Source organism: Podarcis bocagei (assembly GCF_964188305.1).
Source record: "Podarcis bocagei genome assembly, chromosome: 1".
NCBI lineage: Eukaryota > Metazoa > Chordata > Lepidosauria > Squamata > Lacertidae > Podarcis > Podarcis bocagei.
This window is the reverse complement of record NC_138125.1, coordinates 18,531,135-18,550,530: the sequence shown is the minus strand read 5'-3', so window position 1 is coordinate 18,550,530 and position 19,396 is coordinate 18,531,135. Positions and strand designations below refer to the sequence as shown.

Genomic DNA, 19,396 nt, shown 5'->3' with positions numbered 1-19,396 from the left:
AGCATATAATTTGGCATTCCTGCTGGGTTTAAGGAGGTGCGGATGGTTCCTCCGCACAGGGTCCCAAGCCAAGAGGACACAAAATAATAACAAGAAGAAGACTTATATTTATACAGGTGCCTTTTGAAAAGATATGTTTTTAAAAAATTTTTTTTTACCAAGAGCAGTTATTGTGAAAATCAGAACTATTTAGGAAAGGGGCGCCATATTTTGACGCCCTATTATCCCAGTCTGTCCCTGTTGCCCGATCTAATATATATATTTAGAGTTCTTAAAGGGGGGAAAATACATTGGGGATGGGAGGATGCTTGGCTTGGTGCCCTTTATTCCAAGCCTGGTGCCTACTAGTTCGGAGGCTGCGGCCGGCCTTGGTCTCCTCCGCGCCGCTCGCTCCTCCAGGCACGTGTCTCCTTCTCCTTGGCGCTCGGCGAGCTCGGCGGGCGCCGCTCCAGCGACTATTTACCCGCCCCGAGCGGGGAGAAGGCGGCGCCTCCACCCTCCTCCTCAGCTTTTTCTTTTTGGGTCTGAGGCGCTTCTGCGAGCGAAGGGGCGGCCGAGCGAGCAGGTCCCCTTTGCCCCTTGCGCTGCGTCCGAGTCGTCCTACGAGCGCGCTAAGGGCGCAGCAGGGCAGCGTCCTCTCCCTTCCCTGCCCAACCCGAGGAGGCGGCTGCTGCCTCTCGCCTTCCCCCGGCTAAGGGGCCCTCAGGGCACGGCGGCGGGAGCTGCCGAAGCGCCAAGGCGCACCGCGACGCGCGCGCGCTTCGCCAGACCCTCACAACTCGCGGCTGCGAGAGCCCGCGTGAGCCCTCACCATCCGTCCGCCCACCGAGGGCCATGGCCGGGCGCGAGCCCCGGAGCTGCTGCCGCCGCCGCCGCCGCCGCCGCCGCTTCCTTGCCGCCAGGAGCCCGCGCCTGTCCTGAGCGCAGCAGCGCCGAGGAAGGGAAGCATGGCGCGGGCTGCTCCTGGGCGCCGCCGCCCGTGGCCGCTCCTCCTCGCGCTGCTCCACGCGCTGCCGGGGCTGCTGTGGGGCCACCCGCAGTGCCTGGACTTCAAGCCGCCCTTCAAGCCGCCGCGCCCGCTCCACTTCTGCGTGCAGTACTCGGACTTCGGCTGCTGCGACGCCGAGCGCGACGCCGCCCTGCTGGAGCGCTATTACCGAGTGGCCGAGAACTTCGACCAGGCCGCCTACGCCGCCTGCGCCAGCCACCTGCAGAACCTCTTATGCCAGGTGAGCCTGGTGGGGCCACGCGGCCCGTCCCTTTGCTCCCACCCGCACCCCCCCAAAGCCTAGTGAGAGGGACCTAGTGAGAGTGTGGGACCTGGGAGGTAAAGGTAAAGGGACCCCTGACCATTAGGTCCAGTCGTGACCCACTCTGGGGTTGTGGCGCTCATCTCGCTTTACTGGCCAAGGGAGCCGGCGTACAGCTTCCGGGTCATGTGGCCAGCATTACTAAGCCGCTTCTGGTGAACCAGAGCAGTGCATGGAAACGCTGTTTACCTTCCCGCCAGAGTGGTACCTATTTATCTACTTGCACTTTGACGTGCTTTCGAACTGCTAGGTTGGCAGGAGCAGGGACCGAGCAACGGAAGCTCACCCTGTCATGGGGATTCCAACCGCCAACCTTCTGATTGACAAGTCCTAGGCTCTATGGTTTAACCCACAGACCAGGGTTCAAATCCCCACTAAGCCCTGAAGCTTATTGGGTGACTTCGGGCCAATGGCTCCCTCTCAGCCTGACCTACCTCACAGGGATGTTGTGAGGATAAAATGGAGCAGGGGGAGAGAACGATGTACTCCTTGCAGGGCAGCTGAGATATAAATGCAAGGAATAATGTGCCAAGCTTCGTCCCCTGTTTTCCCCTAGAGCAGCCACGCTTGGTTAAATAAATGGACAGCGCTGCCTTGTCTTGTTGGCATTCTTCACTCAGCTGCTGCAGAAAAAGGGATAAAGCAGATTGTCCCACCCAGCCAGGTTTAATCCAAAAGTCCAGGTATCACATGATGAGAAAGACTGCAGCCTAAGCTGCAGCTGGAGTCTTCCATTAGGGTTTCTCAAACTTGGGACTCCAGTTGTATTTGGACTACAATTCCCATCATCCATGACCATAGGCCAGTGTTTCCCAACCGGTGTTCCGCGGCACACGGCGAGGATCCGTGTCGAGCCGGGGACGGCTCCGCGGTGGTGGTGCCGAGGTTTCTCTCTCCATTCTCCCCTCACACACACACACAGGAAATAACACAGGATCAGCTGACAGGACCCGGCCAATGGGGCGGCGGCGGGGCAGCGCGCGCAAAAGGGAGGAGCGCGAGACAGCGGACGAGGAGGAGGCCGGAACTCCCGGCGACGGCTCCTCAAGCCCCGGGCAACCCTACTCCCTCACCGGCCTCGGCCGCCCTCCTGCTCCACCCGCCGCCGCCTCCCCCGCCGCCGCCGGCCACCTCGGCCCCGCCGCCGCCCCCTCCTCCGCCCGCTATCGCCGCCACCACCACAACAGCCGCCGCCACCTCAGCTGGGCCCATGCCTGCCGGGAGCGGCGGCGGCAGCAGCAGCGCCCCGGCGCCCTTCCCTCACGGCGGCGACCCGGCCCTGAACGAGCAGGAGAAGGAGCTCAAGCGGCGCCTCAAGCGGCTCTACCCGGCCGTGGACGAGCAGGAGACGCCGCTGCCGCGCTCCTGGAGCCCGAAGGACAAGTTCAGCTACATCGGCCTCTCGCAGAACAACCTGCGCATCCACTACAAAGGTAGAGGGACGGAGGGAGGGCGAGGCCGAGGCCACCGCCATCCCCAGGCCCCCTCCGCCTCTTCCTCCGAAAGGCAGGCTGAGAAACTCCCAGGGAAGCTCTGAACGTCTCCCCCGAAACCGTCGGGAGGCTTCGGTTGTTGCCTTTCTCCGCCGAGGTCGGTGGACCCCGAGCCTAGGCTTCCTTCCCGCACCCCGCTTTCCGAAGACCGCACACCAGTTGGGCCAGTACATATTCCCCTCCCGTGACTGGAGCGGAATAGCCCTTTCTCTTCTTCCCCAACCCTTGTCGTTGGAGGAGTCCCTCAGTCCCTCACTTTGCTGCCTCCTCCCCCCCACCCCCAAAGCTTGGAGGTTCCCCGGCAAGGGGGAGGGGAAAAAATTGAAACTTACACTTTCGTGCGTCCCTCCCGGCGTGACGCTGCGCGCTGACGTCACGGGGCTGTAATGGTGGTGTGCCTCGAGATTTTTTTCATCAAACAAGTGTGCCTTTGCCCAAAAAAGATTGGGAAACACTGCCATAGGCCATGCTGGATGGGGCTGGTGGCAGTTGCAGTCTATCCATGTCTGCAGGGTCACTGGTTCCCCATCCTTCGAGTTGATGGACAAGGCAGCTTCCTAGAATCCTTTCATCCACTGCCAGTCCACTGTAAGGGTATGCAAGGGCTGTCCTGCCTTGTGAAATAGCACTTCCGTTAGAAATCCTTCCCCATAAACAGATAGGCCCATCCTTCAACAGTCTGCATTATTTAGGTAGATGGGATAGATGCTCCACTGTCCCATATGTGTTTGCACCCAGTTCATCTTTATGAAGTATAACCTACACTCTGCTTTTACCCTAGAGGCTAATGTCAGAGTTATCTTCATTGCAACCAGCTGTGATCCTCCTTACAGGATTTTGCAAAAGTAGGCTATTCAAGTGATACCTGCATTCTGTCTGGTTCCATATTCACCAGCTAGGCTGGTGAAGGACACACACAGATGATGCTGTTTCCCTACTGTTAGACATCATATCCCTCTCTATCCATGCACCTTTCCAACAAAGTGAATGATCTGAGGGTCTGTTCCACCCCCCCCCCCGTGAGTTAGCCCTCCTTTCAAAATCTTCTAGGCAAAATAAGGAGCTCTTTGCAAAGTAAGAAGCTCTTTGCTCTTCATAATACCATGCAGCCTCCTTGTCTTGCTTGCAAAACTTGCTGGACCAAACACATGCTGGTAACATAGATTAATATCAGGACTCTGTGTGTTCTTAAGCCATGAGCTTTCCTCCAGCACCAGGTGCATTGGACAGGTCTCAATGAACGGGCTGTATAATTCTCATTTCTACAGGATATGCTTTGCCAAGCGTTTCTCTTTGCTTGCTTTGTCCATTCTTTGCTCAGTCCCTGTTCCAGAGGATGGTAACAACACCTGAAAACCCCAATACATGAAAGGCATTGCGGAGATTTGCTTGATTTTCCATACTTCTCTGAATCTATTCTTGTACCCTTGCCATAGTAGAATGTGTACTAGGTAAGTGTCTGCCAAAAAGAGGAGAGAATACCAGCGCCTTGTATATTTTCATTCTATGCATCTTTTGGCAAAACGCCACAAATGGACTTCCGGTGTGTTAGCTGCTTCTATTTCATTTCATATCTGCAACATGAAAACTGGTCATGTTGAGTCCTATTGAGTCACAGAGCTGCATAGTGGAAAGGGACCTACAGGCTATTTAGCATCATAGAAATGTAGAGATGGAAGGGACCCTGAGAATCATCTAGACCAACCCCCTAGAATGCAGGAATATGCAGCTATCCCATCAAACTTGCAACCTTGGTGTTATCAGCACTATGCGCTAACCAACTGAGCTAATTGAACTCTTAGTTTATCCTAGGCAGGAACAAATGATTCAGAAGACATTGTTAAATGTTTATATTAATTCACAAGGTCTTACATCATATTTTATTATTTCGCAATGAAACAGGAGGAATTTTCTCCAAAGAAGACATGAGCATGTTGGCATATGATTCTGGATTCTGGATCTCTCCCTCGTCATTTAGAGAAAGCTAACATGTTGTCTGCACTGGCCGTGAAAGTTGCATAACTTAGGGCATTTCCAGACTGTCACTAGTTTTAAGCGGTATTCAGATCACTGGCAAATTCAGGCTGTGCAATTTGTAATTGTTTGGGAGGTCTTGCCCAACAAACTTGCTTCCCAAAAAGTTTGAACTGTTTGCAATAAGGAAAGTGATAGGAAAATGCATAAAGTGAGATAACCTTTACTTGATGCAATATCTAACCTTTCCACAAACAAATAAGTATCACTAAATATCGTTCAACCTCCCTGCAAACGAATCAGGATGAGCGCTTAATAAATAGGTGTTCTGGAAACACCTTTAGATAGGTGTACAGTCGTACCTTGGTTGTTGAACGGAACCCGTTCCAGAAGTCCCTTCGACTTCTGAAAATGTTCAAAAACCAAGACGCGGCTTCTGATTGGCTGCAGGAGCATCCTGCACGCAAATGGAAGCCATGGGAGCCGCATCGGACATTCGGGTTTCAAAGAACGTTCACAAAACAGAACACTCACTTCCGGGTTTGCGGCGTTCGGGAGCCAAAACGTTCAGCTGCCAAGGCGTTTGTCAACCAAGGTACGACTGTATTGGGGATAAATAGAGATTAAAAAGAAGCATCTGTTGTAAATACCAAGGGTAGTGATCAGCTAAGTCCTACTCAGCATAGACTCCTTGAATGTAATGAACCTAAGACAGCCAAGTCCATTACCTTTAGTGGATCTACTCTGAGTTGGACTAGCATGGAATACCATAGGTGCAATAGTTGTCAAGTTCTTTGCAGAGCATTGCTGATGGAGGGCTTGTGGGAAATTTGCAGTGTGTGGTTTAGCTCTGGAGATAAAGGTCATAGGTTACGGCCATTGTTTTGTTCCTTATCTTGTGTGTCAAAAAACTGCATCGTCCACAGCCCCGAAATAACATACACACCACTTTCAGCCGTTCGTCGTGCTTATGTTTTTTATGCTATAGCAGATGAATAATTTACAGGAATCCATTAGACTGATTTAGGCCCTGCTTCTCAGACTCACAGATGGTAATTTTCCTCAAAATGTATTCATTAGTCACATTATTTTGACAAGTGTCTCTGTGTATGAATGTGAATACTCCAAATTCCAGCTCTTCCTATATTTAGTTGTGGTTTATTATATGACATTGTTTCTCTTCCGGGAATAGAATGAAATGTTGATCGCATTGCCATATCTATTCCATCTGCGATAGCTGAAAGAAACAGTCTATCTGCACCTCTGGCAATAGCCCTCAAAGCCCTATGTTTTTGCCCCTGTGGTATTTTACGTTCCTGGAAAGATGGGGAAAATGAACCTCCTAAAGAGAGTTAAAAGGATTACACTGGTACAAAAAGATCTCTGACCCTCCTAGGTTGCAAGCTTATCTTGCTTTACTAAAGAGTAGAAACATAGAGTTGGAAGATACCACGAGGATCATCTAGTTCAGGCATAGGCAAATTTGGCCCTCCAGATGTTTTGAGACTACAATTCCCATCATCCCTGACCACTGGTCCTGTTAGCTAGGGATGATGGGAGTTGTAGTCCCAAAACATCTGGAGGACCCAGTTTGCCTATGCCTGATCTAGTCCAACCCTGCTGCAATGCAGGAATCTCAGCCGAAGCATCCATGACAGATGACCAGCCAACCTCTGCTTAAAAACCTCCAAGGAAGGAGAGTCCACAACCTCCCAATGGAGCAAGTCCCAATGAACTCAGTGGAATGCACTGGATGTCATGGTTAATGCAGTAAATATCTCAGGGCACTGGTTCACATGTGCATGTTCATCACCTAGATTGATGACCTGCATGTGTGAATGCCACAGCTAGAGAAGTTTCACATCATTTCAGCCATGTTGCTTTTTCAGTGGAGGCTGTTGATAAATTCATCTGTGAGTTTAATTTTTTATTTAAGACATTTATATGCCTCTTAATTGTTTGCGTTTCTAAGCAGCGTACGTAAGAACAATCCACAGAAAACTGGACAATAAAACAAATAAAGGTTTATAATAAAACTGAACGCTACCTTAAAATGCTTGCTGGAACAAGAAAGTCTCAGCCATGTTCCTGAAGTTCAGCAAGGAAGGGGGCCTTTCTGATTTCAGTTGGGAGGGAGTTGTGTACACGCATGTGTGGATCAACCTTTTCTTAAAACAAGCTTGCACATTAAGGAAATAAACACTTATCCATGGAAAATAATGTTAACATTTGTTACTGCTTGCTGGTTATTTTTCCTTGATGCTTTCAACTGGTCCAGGGCAAAATCAGATATATCCTTATTTTATCCTTACAGAAACCATCACCCACCTCCAAATGCCCTTAATTCCCAAGTGGGAGGGTAATATCTTAAGCCATATTCAAAGTACAGGTAGGTAGCCGTGTTGGTCTGCCATAGTCAAAATAAAAAACACTTATCTGAAGAAGTGTGCATGCACACGAAAGCTCATACCAAGAACTAACTTAGTTGGTCTTTAAGGTGCTACTGGAAGGAATTTTTTTATTTTGACATATTCAAAGTAGTTCCACTGAAATAAATGGCTCTACTCTACATGTGACTAATGTTGACTATCATCCAGACTAAAGATTTCATTAGTTACATAAAGCGTTGACGGCCATGAAACCTCTCCTAGGCTGCAGTCCTGAGCACAGTGAGTTCTTCCTACACTGGCTAAATAAAAAGTCCTACAATTCTCTTGTTCTGTTCCCATCCATTCATTGAGACTTATGGAATAACACGTTCTGATGGATTGATTTCTTATTCATGTTCATGACCCTTCAGCTCAGTTAATCTCGAGTGCAGGATTGCAGCCTTGGGAAGCAATCAAGGCATTGTCGAAGAATGGCAAGGGATGGCAAGAAACACAGAAGGGTCTGCTTGATGAAAGCTTATTTATGACACACAGAGAAAAGGCTTTGATTTAAGGAATAAGTGCCAGAATGGAGAACATGTATTTATGTGCAAGCGCTCTAAAATGAGGTCCATTGTTCTGCAAAGATGGGATGATTCAGAGAGAATTGTGTGTGGAGCTGTGTATATCAGATGACTCAGCTACATTTCCCACTCCCTAATGTTCTTCTTTTCTAAAGGTCAAGTGGTGGAGAATGATGGTTACTAGCGGTAGAGTTTACTTAAGAGCTGGTAGGGAACTTGAGGGTCAACTTGTCTAACCCCCCCACAGTGCAAGAATCTCAAGTAAAGCACTCATGGCAGATGGCCATTCAACCTCTGCTTAAACACCTCTATAAAGGAAAGTCCAGCACCTTCTGAGGGAGTCCATTGTTGAACAGCTCTTACTGTCAGAAATTTTGAAAACAAATATATATGACAGAGGAACATTGTTGTTGTTTAGTCGTTTAGTCGTGTCCGACTCTTCGTGACCCCATGAACCAGAGCACGCCAGGCACTCCTGTCTTCCACTGCCTACCGCAGTTTGGTCAAACTCATGTTCGTAGCTTCGAGAACACTATCCAGCCATCTCATCTTCTGTCATCCCCTTCTCGTGCCCTCCATCTTTCCCAACATCAGGGTCTTTTCCAGGGAGTCTTCTCTTCTCATGAGGTGGCCAAACTATTGGAGCCTCAGCTTCACGATCTGTCCTTCCAGTGGGAACTCAGGGCTGATTTCCTTAAAAATGGAGAGGTTTGATCTTCTTGCAGTCCATGGGACTCTCAAGAGTCTCCTCCAGCACCATAATACAAAAGGATCTTCGGCGATCAGCCTTCTTTATGGTCCAGCTCTCACTTCCATACATCACTACTGGGAAAACCATAGCTTTAACTATACGGAGCTTTGTTGGCAGACAGAGGAACATGGGAGGCTGCTTTACATCAACATCTACATGTTGAGTTACATCTTACGCAGCTTTGCGTTTAACTCAGCATTGTTTTTGCTGACTTTGCATCAGGGTTTCAGGCAGAGAACCTTCCCAGCCCCACCTGGGGACCAAAGTGATAGATTACATATTTCGGTTACAAATCCCAATGGATCCGTTTTCCCCAATTTAATGAATTATGTAAAGGGAAGTACTGCAACTTCATATTGGACCCAAATGTCATATATTCCAAAAGCAGCCAGAATTTTATACTGGGGGTGGGGTGGGGATCACTGTATACTGAAACATTTTGTTGCAGAATTCCTTTGTTCTCAACAAAATGCAACTTTCCCTGCATGTGTTATGTACCAATATGGTTAAACTATTAGCAAAGAAGACGGAGATTATTGTTTGGCTTTCCTGTAGTACTGTAGTTTGCAGATGGGAACCGATAGTAATAGTACTCATATAAAAGGAAATTACAGCAGTTTTCTAAGAAGTTTTGCTGGAGCTGCCAAGCTGATATCATAGATAAACAAATCACACTACAACAAGCGCAAGCAGTTCCTTGAATCCAGCTGGTTCGGTTAATTTCTTAAGGGAAAATAAAATCTGAGACAGATCACAGCTGCTTAAATGCATAGAACATTTTAGCCAATGAGGTGAACTTTTTACATCACAGTGAATCACATTTCCTAATCCTAATCACAGTGTGGGGTCTCTTGACCCATGTCGATCCAGGCAGCGGGGCTCTTAATTTATTTAAGTGAATCGAACCCTGCTAGTTCTGTGAGTTGGGGTTTTTTAACTACTTTTTTTTTTTGTATGTAAGGGAATTTTACATCTTGTCCTCAGCTGGCCCAGCTGCATGTGAAATTCAGCCAACAATATGACTAAGAGCACCAAATTAAAGTCAGCAAACCAGATGCAATTCTTCAATTGGTTGATTGTAAGGACAGATGTTCCACAGCAGGCACTGCATGCATTTTATTTTTTACTTTAGGGTTCAATATTCAGATGACGGCTTTGCAATTGTGAATACTTGAGTAAAGCAATTACTTCACCAAGGCAAAAAAAAGAAAGAAAAAAGCATGTGATTTAATATTGTGTGCAAATTTCAGCATCTACCTTCTTCTTTTAAAAAAGTTTTAAACTCTGTTGCCTGTTAGAATAGGCTTTAACTGATGTTGGAGATATCCAGTGAAAGCTCAGTAGGGCTTTTTGTATTCTGAAATCAGTATTTCAGAAGTCACTATTTCAGAATAGCTTCTTACGGCTTCTCAAGTGTAATGAAAACAGAATAAATGACTGAAAATAGGCAGGCAGATGTAAATTTGCATGCTGCATACAAATTGCAGATTTTTTGCTTTATGTAGTGAGGAATGTGCTACGTGTAATAATAATAATAACAATAATATATTTATACCCCGCTCATCTCTCAGTGTGTGTGTGTGTCCTGCTTTGCACACAGCACTAATCCAAACTATGGTTTAGCACAGACAAACCATAAACTGTAACCAGCGATTAACTTACAGTCTATAGTTTGTCAAGGACAGCTAAACCACGAGTGCAAAACCACCGGGGAGGAATGAAGTGGCCATTGTCTCCTCTCAGGAGTCTACACATTTGCTCATTTATGCTAAGCCATGGTTTGGTTTAGTGTTATATGTGAACAAGGGCAGTGTGGTGTCTACGTGCTGCAGATACATCACCCCAGCTAAGAATACTGGTTTTGAAAGTAATAGGACATATGCAATGCCTCTTACCTTGGTTCAGCTTGGCATGGTAATGCCTTGCATATTTATTTTAGCTGTCTTGTTGAAACATGTCTGTAGGTCCTTTTCCTTTTGAGGATTTGCTGTTTGTGTTCCACACATCTTCTAAAACATACTGACTCTCTGCTCGCCCCCAAATGCATGCCATGTTATCCCTGGCATAAGATCTAAGTTGCATTGTGGACTCAGGTTCTTCTTAACCAGGCTTCCTCAAACGTGGCCCTCTAGATGTTTTTGGCCTACAACTCCCATGATCCCTAGCTAGCAGGACCAGTGGTCAGGGATGATGGGAATTGTAGTCTCAAAAACATGTGGAGGGCCAAGCTTGAGGAAGCCTGGTTAAGAAGAACCTGAGTCCACAATGCAACTTAGATCTTATGCCAGGGATAACGTGGCATGCATTTGGGGGCGAGCAGAGAGTCAGTATGTTTTAGAAGATGTGTCGAACACAAACAGAAAATCCTCAAAAGGAAAAGGACCTACAGACACGTTTCAACAAGACAGCTAAAAAAAAATGCAAGGCATTACCATGAAAGACCAGAAAAGGTTGTTTTGTATCTTCTTTTTCTGCTTGTATCTTATAGTCCTGTCTTAAAGCAAAACCAGCAAGGTTCCTGTGCAGACCCACCATTGGATCTGAATAAGTTCAGACAGTAAGTTATGCACATTCCTGGGTACCAGAGGCAAGAGTTTTCCTCAGGCTGCAGGGAGATCTTGTGGGAACTGGCAATTATCAAACTCCCCAGCGCAGGCAGTTTGGAGTTGCTGGCTGAACTGCAACTGAATAAGAGATTTAAGGACATGCTATCTTAGGTTTTTCCTCATAGGAGAAAGTGAAATCAATACAGCTGTTGCCTTAAAACCCAGACCAGCTCTGTCCTGAAACCAATTGCAAGAAAATACTAGATTATCCCCACATGGCATGGAGATATCCCACTGAATCTTGGTGTATGGTAAAGCAATCATTGAGTCAGTTTCTCTCTAAATGCCTTCTGTTTGTCTCTTTGTGGCTAGACAGATGACTAACATTCTCACATTTTGCCGTGTGCTAAACTCCCCAAGTTTCAGCTGTAGTTGCAGAAAAATAAAAGTAGCTTAATACCCACACCTATATCTTTTTGCTTTTGCATGCAGAAATATGAGTTGATGTGCCATTCTTTTCCTGAACTTGCAGCACACTAGTAAGACCTTTTGGTTGTTGTTCAACATACTAAAATGTTATGAAATCAACATAGCTGCAGCTTTAGAACATTTAAAGTATCTTGAACTTTGGGATCTTAACAATATTTAAATACAGTGGTGCCCCGCAAGACGAATGCCTCGCAAGACGGAAAACCCGCTAGACGAAAGGGTTTTCCGTTTTTGAGCTGCTTCACAAGACGATTTTCCCTATGGGCTTGCTTCGCAAGACAAAAACGTCTTGCGAGTGTTCCGATTTTTTTTCGCTCCCCCCCCCTTTTCGAAACCGCTAAGCCACTAATAGCCTTTTAGTCACTAATCCGCTAAGCCTTTAATAGCCGCTAAGCCTCTAATAGCTGCTAAACCGCTAATAGCGCTAATCCGCTAATAGGGTTGCTTCGCAAGATGAAAAAACCGCTAGACGAAGAGACTCACAGAACGGATTAATTTCGTCTTGCGAGGCACCACTGTAATGACTTTGCTCGTGATCAATAAACTGGTCTCCAGACATCCAAAGCCCAGAGCTAATCTTGACATATGAAGCTGTCATGTACCATTTTGAACCATCTAACCCAGTATTACCGTATTTTTCGCACCATAGGACGCACTTTTTCCCTCCTAAAAAGCAAGGGAAAATGTGTGTGCGTCCTATGGAGCGAATGCAGCGGGGGGAGGCAGGTGGGAAAAGCCCCCAAGAGCCGCACACAAGCTCCGTGCGCTCTTGCGGGCTTTTCCACAGGAGGGAGAAGGGACTGACTGGCCGCATCAGTCCCTTCTCCCACCTCCCAGGAAAGCCAGGAGAAGCCGTGCAGCCCTTTTAAAGTGCGCGCGGCTTCTGCTGGTTTTGCGGGAGGTGGGGGAATCCCCCCACCTCCCAGAGAAGCCAGGAAAGCCCTGCGCAGCGTCTCCCGGCAAGGAGACGCTGCGCGGGGCTAAAGGGGAAGGCAAAACAGCGAGCGGGATCCACCCCGCTCGCTGCCTTGCCTTCTTCCCTAGCCAGGAAAGCCCTGCGCAGCGTCTCCCGGCAAGGAGACGCTGCGCGGGGCTAAAGGGGAAGGCAAAACAGCGAGCGGGATCCACCCCGCTCGCTGCCTTGCCTTCTTCCCTAGCCAGGAAAGCCCTGCGCAGCGTCTCCCGGCAAGGAGACGCTGCGCGGGGCTAAAGGGGAAGGCAAAACAGCGAGCGGGATCCACCCCGCTCGCTGCCTTGCCTTCTTCCCTAGCCAGGAAAGCCCTGCGCAACGTCTCCCGGCAAGGAGACGCTGCGCGGGGCTAAAGGGGAAGGCAAAACAGCGAGCGGGATCCACCCCGCTCGCTGCCTTGCCTTCTTCCCTAGCCAGGAAAGCCCTGCGCAGCGTCTCCCGGCAAGGAGACGCTGCGCGGGGCTAAAGGGGAAGGCAAAACAGCGAGCGGGATCCACCCCGCTCGCTGCCTTGCCTTCTTCCCTAGCCAGGAAAGCCCTGCGCAGCGTCTCCCGGCAAGGAGACGCTGCGCGGGGCTAAAGGGGAAGGCAAAACAGCGAGCGGGATCCACCCCGCTCGCTGCCTTGCCTTCTTCCCTAGCCAGGAAAGCCCTGCGCAGCGTCTCCCGGCAAGGAGACGCTGCGCGGGGCTAAAGGGGAAGGCAAAACAGCGAGCGGGATCCACCCCGCTCGCTGCCTTGCCTTCTTCCCTAGCCAGGAAAGCCCTGCGCAGCGTCTCCCGGCAAGGAGACGCTGCGCGGGGCTAAAGGGGAAGGCAAAACAGCGAGCGGGATCCACCCCGCTCGCTGCCTTGCCTTCTTCCCTAGCCAGGAAAGCCCTGCGCAGCGTCTCCCGGCAAGGAGACGCTGCGCGGGGCTAAAGGGGAAGGCAAAACAGCGAGCGGGATCCACTCCGCTCGCTGCCTTGCCTTCTTCCATAGCCAGGAAAGCCCTGCGCAGCGTCTCCCGGCAAGGAGATGCTGCGCGGGGCTAAAGGGGAAGGCAAAACAGCGAGCGGGATCCACCCCGCTCGCTGCCTTGCCTTCTTCCCTAGCCAGGAAAGCCCTGCGCAGCGTCTCCCGGCAAGGAGACGCTGCGCGGGGCTAAAGGGGAAGGCAAAACAGCGAGCGGGATCCACCCCGCTCGCTGCCTTGCCTTCTTCCCTAGCCAGGAAAGCCCTGCGCAACGTCTCCCGGCAAGGAGACGCTGCGCGGGGCTAAAGGGGAAGGCAAAACAGCGAGCGGGATCCACCCCGCTCGCTGCCTTGCCTTCTTCCCTAGCCAGGAAAGCCCTGCGCAGCGTCTCCCGGCAAGGAGACGCTGCGCGGGGCTAAAGGGGAAGGCAAAACAGCGAGCGGGATCCACCCCGCTCGCTGCCTTGCCTTCTTCCCTAGCCAGGAAAGCCCTGCGCAGCGTCTCCCGGCAAGGAGACGCTGCGCGGGGCTAAAGGGGAAGGCAAAACAGCGAGCGGGATCCACCCCGCTCGCTGCCTTGCCTTCTTCCCTAGCCAGGAAAGCCCTGCGCAGCGTCTCCCGGCAAGGAGACGCTGCGCGGGGCTAAAGGGGAAGGCAAAACAGCGAGCGGGATCCACCCCGCTCGCTGCCTTGCCTTCTTCCCTAGCCAGGAAAGCCCTGCGCAGCGTCTCCCGGCAAGGAGACGCTGCGCGGGGCTAAAGGGGAAGGCAAAACAGCGAGCGGGATCCACTCCGCTCGCTGCCTTGCCTTCTTCCATAGCCAGGAAAGCCCTGCGCAGCGTCTCCCGGCAAGGAGATGCTGCGCGGGGCTAAAGGGGAAGGCAAAACAGCGAGCGGGATCCACCCCGCTCGCTGCCTTGCCTTCTTCCCTAGCCAGGAAAGCCCTGCGCAGCGTCTCCCGGCAAGGAGACGCTGCGCGGGGCTAAAGGGGAAGGCAAAACAGCGAGCGGGATCCACTCCGCTCGCTGCCTTGCCTTCTTCCATAGCCAGGAAAGCCCTGCGCAGCGTCTCCCGGCAAGGAGATGCTGCGCGGGGCTAAAGGGGAAGGCAAAACAGCGAGCGGGATCCATCCCGCTCGCTGCCTTGCCTTCTTCCATAGCTGCGCGCAACCCCTCCGCAAGGAGAGGCTGCACGGGGCTATGGCTTCTTTAGCCCTGCGCAGCGTCTCCCGGCAAGGAGAGGCTGCATGGGGCTAAAGGGGAAGCCAAAACTTGGCTTGCTCCATAGCTGCGAGCAACCCCTCCGCTGCTCTCTGGGCCTGGGGGGGGGGGAAAAGATTTTTTTCTTGATTTCCCCCCCTAAAAACTGGGTGCGCCCTATGGTCCGGTGCGCCCTATGGTGCGAAAAATACGGTACTTCCAGAAAACATCCCCAATAGCTTCAGGACAGAAGCTTTAAATTGATGCCAATCAAATCCCCCCCCCCCCCGTGTCAATAGCAGCTTGCAGTGGGGAGCAATTTCCTTTGGGATCACACTGGGAGTGGCGGGGGGAGAGATAGTTAAAACCCCACTTCCCTATGGTTTTGATTGCTTCCCTGCATGGCTGTTAGTTGTGGGGGTGGGGACTCTAGACATGTTAAGGTTGGGTTTCCCCAAACTTGAGTCTGCAGCTGTTTTTGGACTACAGTTCCCATCATCCCTGACCACTGGTCCTGCTAGCTAGGGATGATGGGAGTTGTAGTCCCAAAACAACTGGGGACACAAATTTGGGAAACCCTGTGTTAATTCATTAATGCATTAATGCATTTAATATCACATCTAGTTTGGCCCTTAGTGAGCCAGAGCAGAGGGCTAATGATACAATGAATAGAAACAACTGACACGGGCTTCTCCCTTCACCTGCAGGAATGCTCCCCCTATGCTGCTCACCTGTATGATGCTGAAGACCCTTCCACTCCAGAGAGAACTGTGCCAGGACTATGCAAAGATTACTGCGTACAAGTGTGGCAAACCTGCAGGGCCATGTTCCGTTACCTTACCCCAGATGAAGAGTTACTGTCCCTGGAAGGCAACATGGCAAAGTTCTGTCGTTATTTGTCCCTCGACGACACCGACTACTGCTTCCCCCACCTCCTGGTCAATAACAATCTCAATCAAAACCTTGGGGTAGTGGTTGCTGATTCAGAAGGATGTCTACAGTTGTGCCTAGCTGAGGTCGCCAACGGGCTTAGGAATCCAGTGGCCATGGTGCATGCAAACGACGGAACGCACAGGTTCTTCATTGCTGAGCAAGTTGGCTTAGTCTGGACCTACCTCCCAGATCGGTCACGGCTTGAAAAACCATTTCTAAACATCAGTGAAGCTGTACTGACCTCACCTTGGGAAGGAGATGAGAGAGGTTTTCTAGGTATAGTCTTCCATCCTAAATTCAAATTTAATGGTAAAGTGTATGTCTACTATTCAGTTGAAGTGCGGTATGAAGAGAGAATCCGAATCAGTGAGTTCAGAATTTCTCCTGATGACATGAACTCTGTGGACCATGGTTCTGAAAGGTATTGTATGCACCTTTATCTGTCACATTTATTTAAGATGGCTGGAGGGCAAACATGCACATCTAAGGATTTCTTTGGCTGTGTACACATTAGCGGCTTAAAACACAGCAAGTGCTATCCCACCCCATCCCTGCATGCTGTGTTTCAAGTCACATGTACATGTTGCTGTACACGCTAGGGAGGGAGCAGGGATGTATTCACTCAATGTACAGTACAGTGGTACCTCGGTTTAAGAACAGTCCGGTTTAAGAACAATTTGGTTTACAAACTCTGCAAAACTGGAAATAGTGTCCCGGTTTGAGAATTTTACCTCGGTCTAAGAACGGAATCTGAACGGTGGAAGGTCACTGGCGGTGGGAGGCCTCATTAGGGAAAGTGTGCCTTGGTTTAAGAATGGTTTAAGAATGGACTTCCGGAACGGATTAAGTTTGTAAACAAAGGTACCACTGAACATGTTTGGTTTCCCCAGGCCTGCAACCCCCCATAACTCCTATTCACGAAGCTGTCATCTGGGCACGAGCGATGGCTATTTCAAATGTACACATCTCAGCTTAACCGCAGTTTCCGTTATCAAACCAGATGGAAACTGGTTACAGGGAAAATGCATTTAAAAAGCAGTCGTTTTCAAGAAAATGCAGGCTAGTTATTGATTGTAGGTAATATCAAGTGAACATGGCTTTGAATGCCAGTCATGGGAGCGCATTGGAGTCGGAGCAAATGGCAATGTGTACACAGTCTAATAGCAACACATTCTATTACCTGCATCTTAGCATGCTTCCATTGCAGACAGAAAGCTACAGTCTGATGCATGGGTAGACCAAGCCACCCAGAGTAGAAAAGTGTGAAAAAGTAACATATAGACGAAATGCAGCTTGTGTCTTTGATGCTTCCTGGCTGCTTCTGGAATACACTGCTCCCCCAGTCTGAGGAGCACCATAAAATAAAATAAAAAAGGTAAAGTGGTTTTTCTGAAGATCCCTTCATTGGCCATCGCCACAATTGAAGATGGACATTGGCTAAGATTGACATGAGTCAGAGGGCCAAGAAAATGTAGTGGCTAACTAGATTCTACTATACTAAACTCCATACTAGAGTCTGCAAATGAGTGTTCCCCTCCTGGGGATTTTCATTTTCTGCAGCATGTGGTTCAGCTGGCTTGGTTTCAGACATCTGGGCATGTTTACTAAACTGTTCTGTGTCTACAGACACCTATGGCTCCAGTGCCTTTTGCTTTTGGCACGCAATGCTTTGGATAATGGCTGTTTAGCTGCAGAAGAATTAGTACGGAGCAGCTCAGTGGCTTTGTCCTAGATCAGAGATAGTGAACCTGTGACCCTCTAGCTGTTCGACTCCTCTATCAGCCCCAGTAAGCATGGCCTGTGGTCAAGGGTGATGGGAACTGTAGTCCATCATCTGGAGGGCAACAGGCCACCCATCCCTGGTCAAGATGACTTTCATTCCCTTTATAGCCTCAAGATTGCATGAACAGAAACAAATCATGCTTTAAGTGTTCTCAAGGGGCCAAAAAGTTTTGCAGAGCTGTCCATAGGAAATAATATTTAGAATTCAGATAAATCCCCTTCAGTTTTAGCCTCCAGCTGAAAGATGTTCTTGTTGCGTTGCACATTGGCATGTATAGATCCCTGTGTTTCTCGGTTCCCTTCTTCACTGCGCATTTGCACTGATGTTTGCTGCAGTTCCCACTTAGTTTGTGAAGAGCAAAGTTGCTGCTCAAAAGGCAGGGGTGACAGCATTGTGATGTATGCGTGAGAACTCAAGTATGTTTTATTGCCTCCCATGACTTTGCTGCCAGGACTCGAGCCCACTGTGGTGATTGACTCCAGTGACCTGACGGGCATTAGGTCTGTTCCGTCTGTGCTTCATGACCCTGCCTGCCTAATGGAAGGGACTGCAAGGGAAGCCATTCACACCACGCAAGGGCACCTCTTTGCACCAGTAGGACAGGACAGTTGACAATCTCCACTCTTCCTGGTCTGGTTTGCTCACCAACATGAGATTCTCTTGTGCGTTTAGGGCTACCTTTGTCAGAAGAAAATAGGGAGGCAAGCCCCCTCCTCCCGCTAGGGCTGCATGGTGAATATATTGGCTTGGATGCTAAGATAAGTTAATAAAGTTCATGCAAGGAAATATTCCCACAATGTATTTCCCCCTGTAACCACCTGAGCCCTGCAAAAGCCTCTTGGTTTGTAGGGTGGGGGGGGCAGGGTTTTTATTCGGCCAGAACTAAGAAGTTCCGGCACTTCTTAGGTGGACGCCATTGCCATTCTAAGAGAACGAGGGAGGGGTTCATGGTGAGTTCTGGGACCTCTTTTTCTGTAAAAAATAGCACTGGTGGGGAGGTGTCTACCTGAGGGAGGTAAAGGTAAAAGGTGGTGCTGTGGTCTAAACCACTGAGCCTCTTGGGCTTGTCCATCAGAAGGTCGGCGGTTCGATTCCCTGCAACGGGGTGAGCTCCTGTTGCTCTGTCCCAGCTCCTGCCAGCCTAGCAGTTCGAAAGCACACCACTGCAAGTAGATAAATAGGTACTGCTGCAGCAGAAAGGTAAATGGTGCTTCCGTGCGCTCTGGTTTCCGTCACGGTGTTCCATTAAGCCAGAAGCGGTTTAGTCATGCTGGCAACATGACCCGGAAAGCTGTCTGCGGACAAACACCGGCTTCCACAGCCTGAAAGCAAGATGAGCACCACAACCCCATAGTTACCTTTAACTGGACTTAACCATCCAGGGGTCCTTTACCTTTATCTTTCTTACCTGAGGGAGGTATGGGAGGGTTGCTCGTCAAGGTTGGAATTGCCCCAAATCAGGTGATTTCTGTAGTGGCAGAAAGGACAGTTTCCTTTCTAGTGGATAGGGCAGTGGGACTTAAGAGCCTTATGCTCTTAAGGCCAAACACTAGGACCCTCAACAGAAAACAGGAAATGTTGGACAAGGGGGTCAGTTGGCCTGGAGCCGAGGTGTGGCATAGCTAGGTGAGTAGCAACAGACCAGGTTTCCTTATGTTGAACAGGAAACAGCGATTCAGATGGCAGTGCTAGTTGTGCAAAGCAGGTTGATGCAACTAGATGTGCAACTGTGGCCGTTTATTAGCATGTGTCAGGGAACTGCCATCGGAGCTAGAGGCGGAGGGAAGGCTCCAGAGGGATGCCGGAGAGGGTCCCAGTAGGGAGAGAGGCAGCCCACCTGCTGGGGAAGGAAATCAGCGTAACACCAGTGGAGAAGGGGGGCAGATGGGGGAATCGGAGAGGAGGCTCCAAGACTCCTCGCCGGAGACCAGCGGAGAGAGTACAGGTACTCTGCTGCCCACACCCTCCCTGCGCAGAAGACTTCCGCGCAGGGAGAGTAGGAGGAGACTTGGCGTCAAAGAACTTCTTTGCTGGAAGAAGTTCAAG

The 19,396-nt window shown here is 49.9% G+C and overlaps 1 protein-coding gene across 1 annotated transcript in view; it reads left to right on the top strand.

The window, feature by feature from the left end:
- The first annotated feature begins 922 nt into the window (after positions 1-922).
- Positions 923-19,396, top strand: part of HHIPL1 (HHIP like 1) — a 44,948-nt gene continuing 26,474 nt past the window's right edge. Inside the window, exons 1-2 of the mRNA XM_081191931.1 lie at positions 923-1,229; positions 15,342-15,988. Coding sequence (XP_081048057.1) covers positions 948-1,229; positions 15,342-15,988 — 929 coding nt within the window. The 5' untranslated portion in view covers positions 923-947. The remainder of the gene's footprint in view (positions 1,230-15,341; positions 15,989-19,396) is intronic.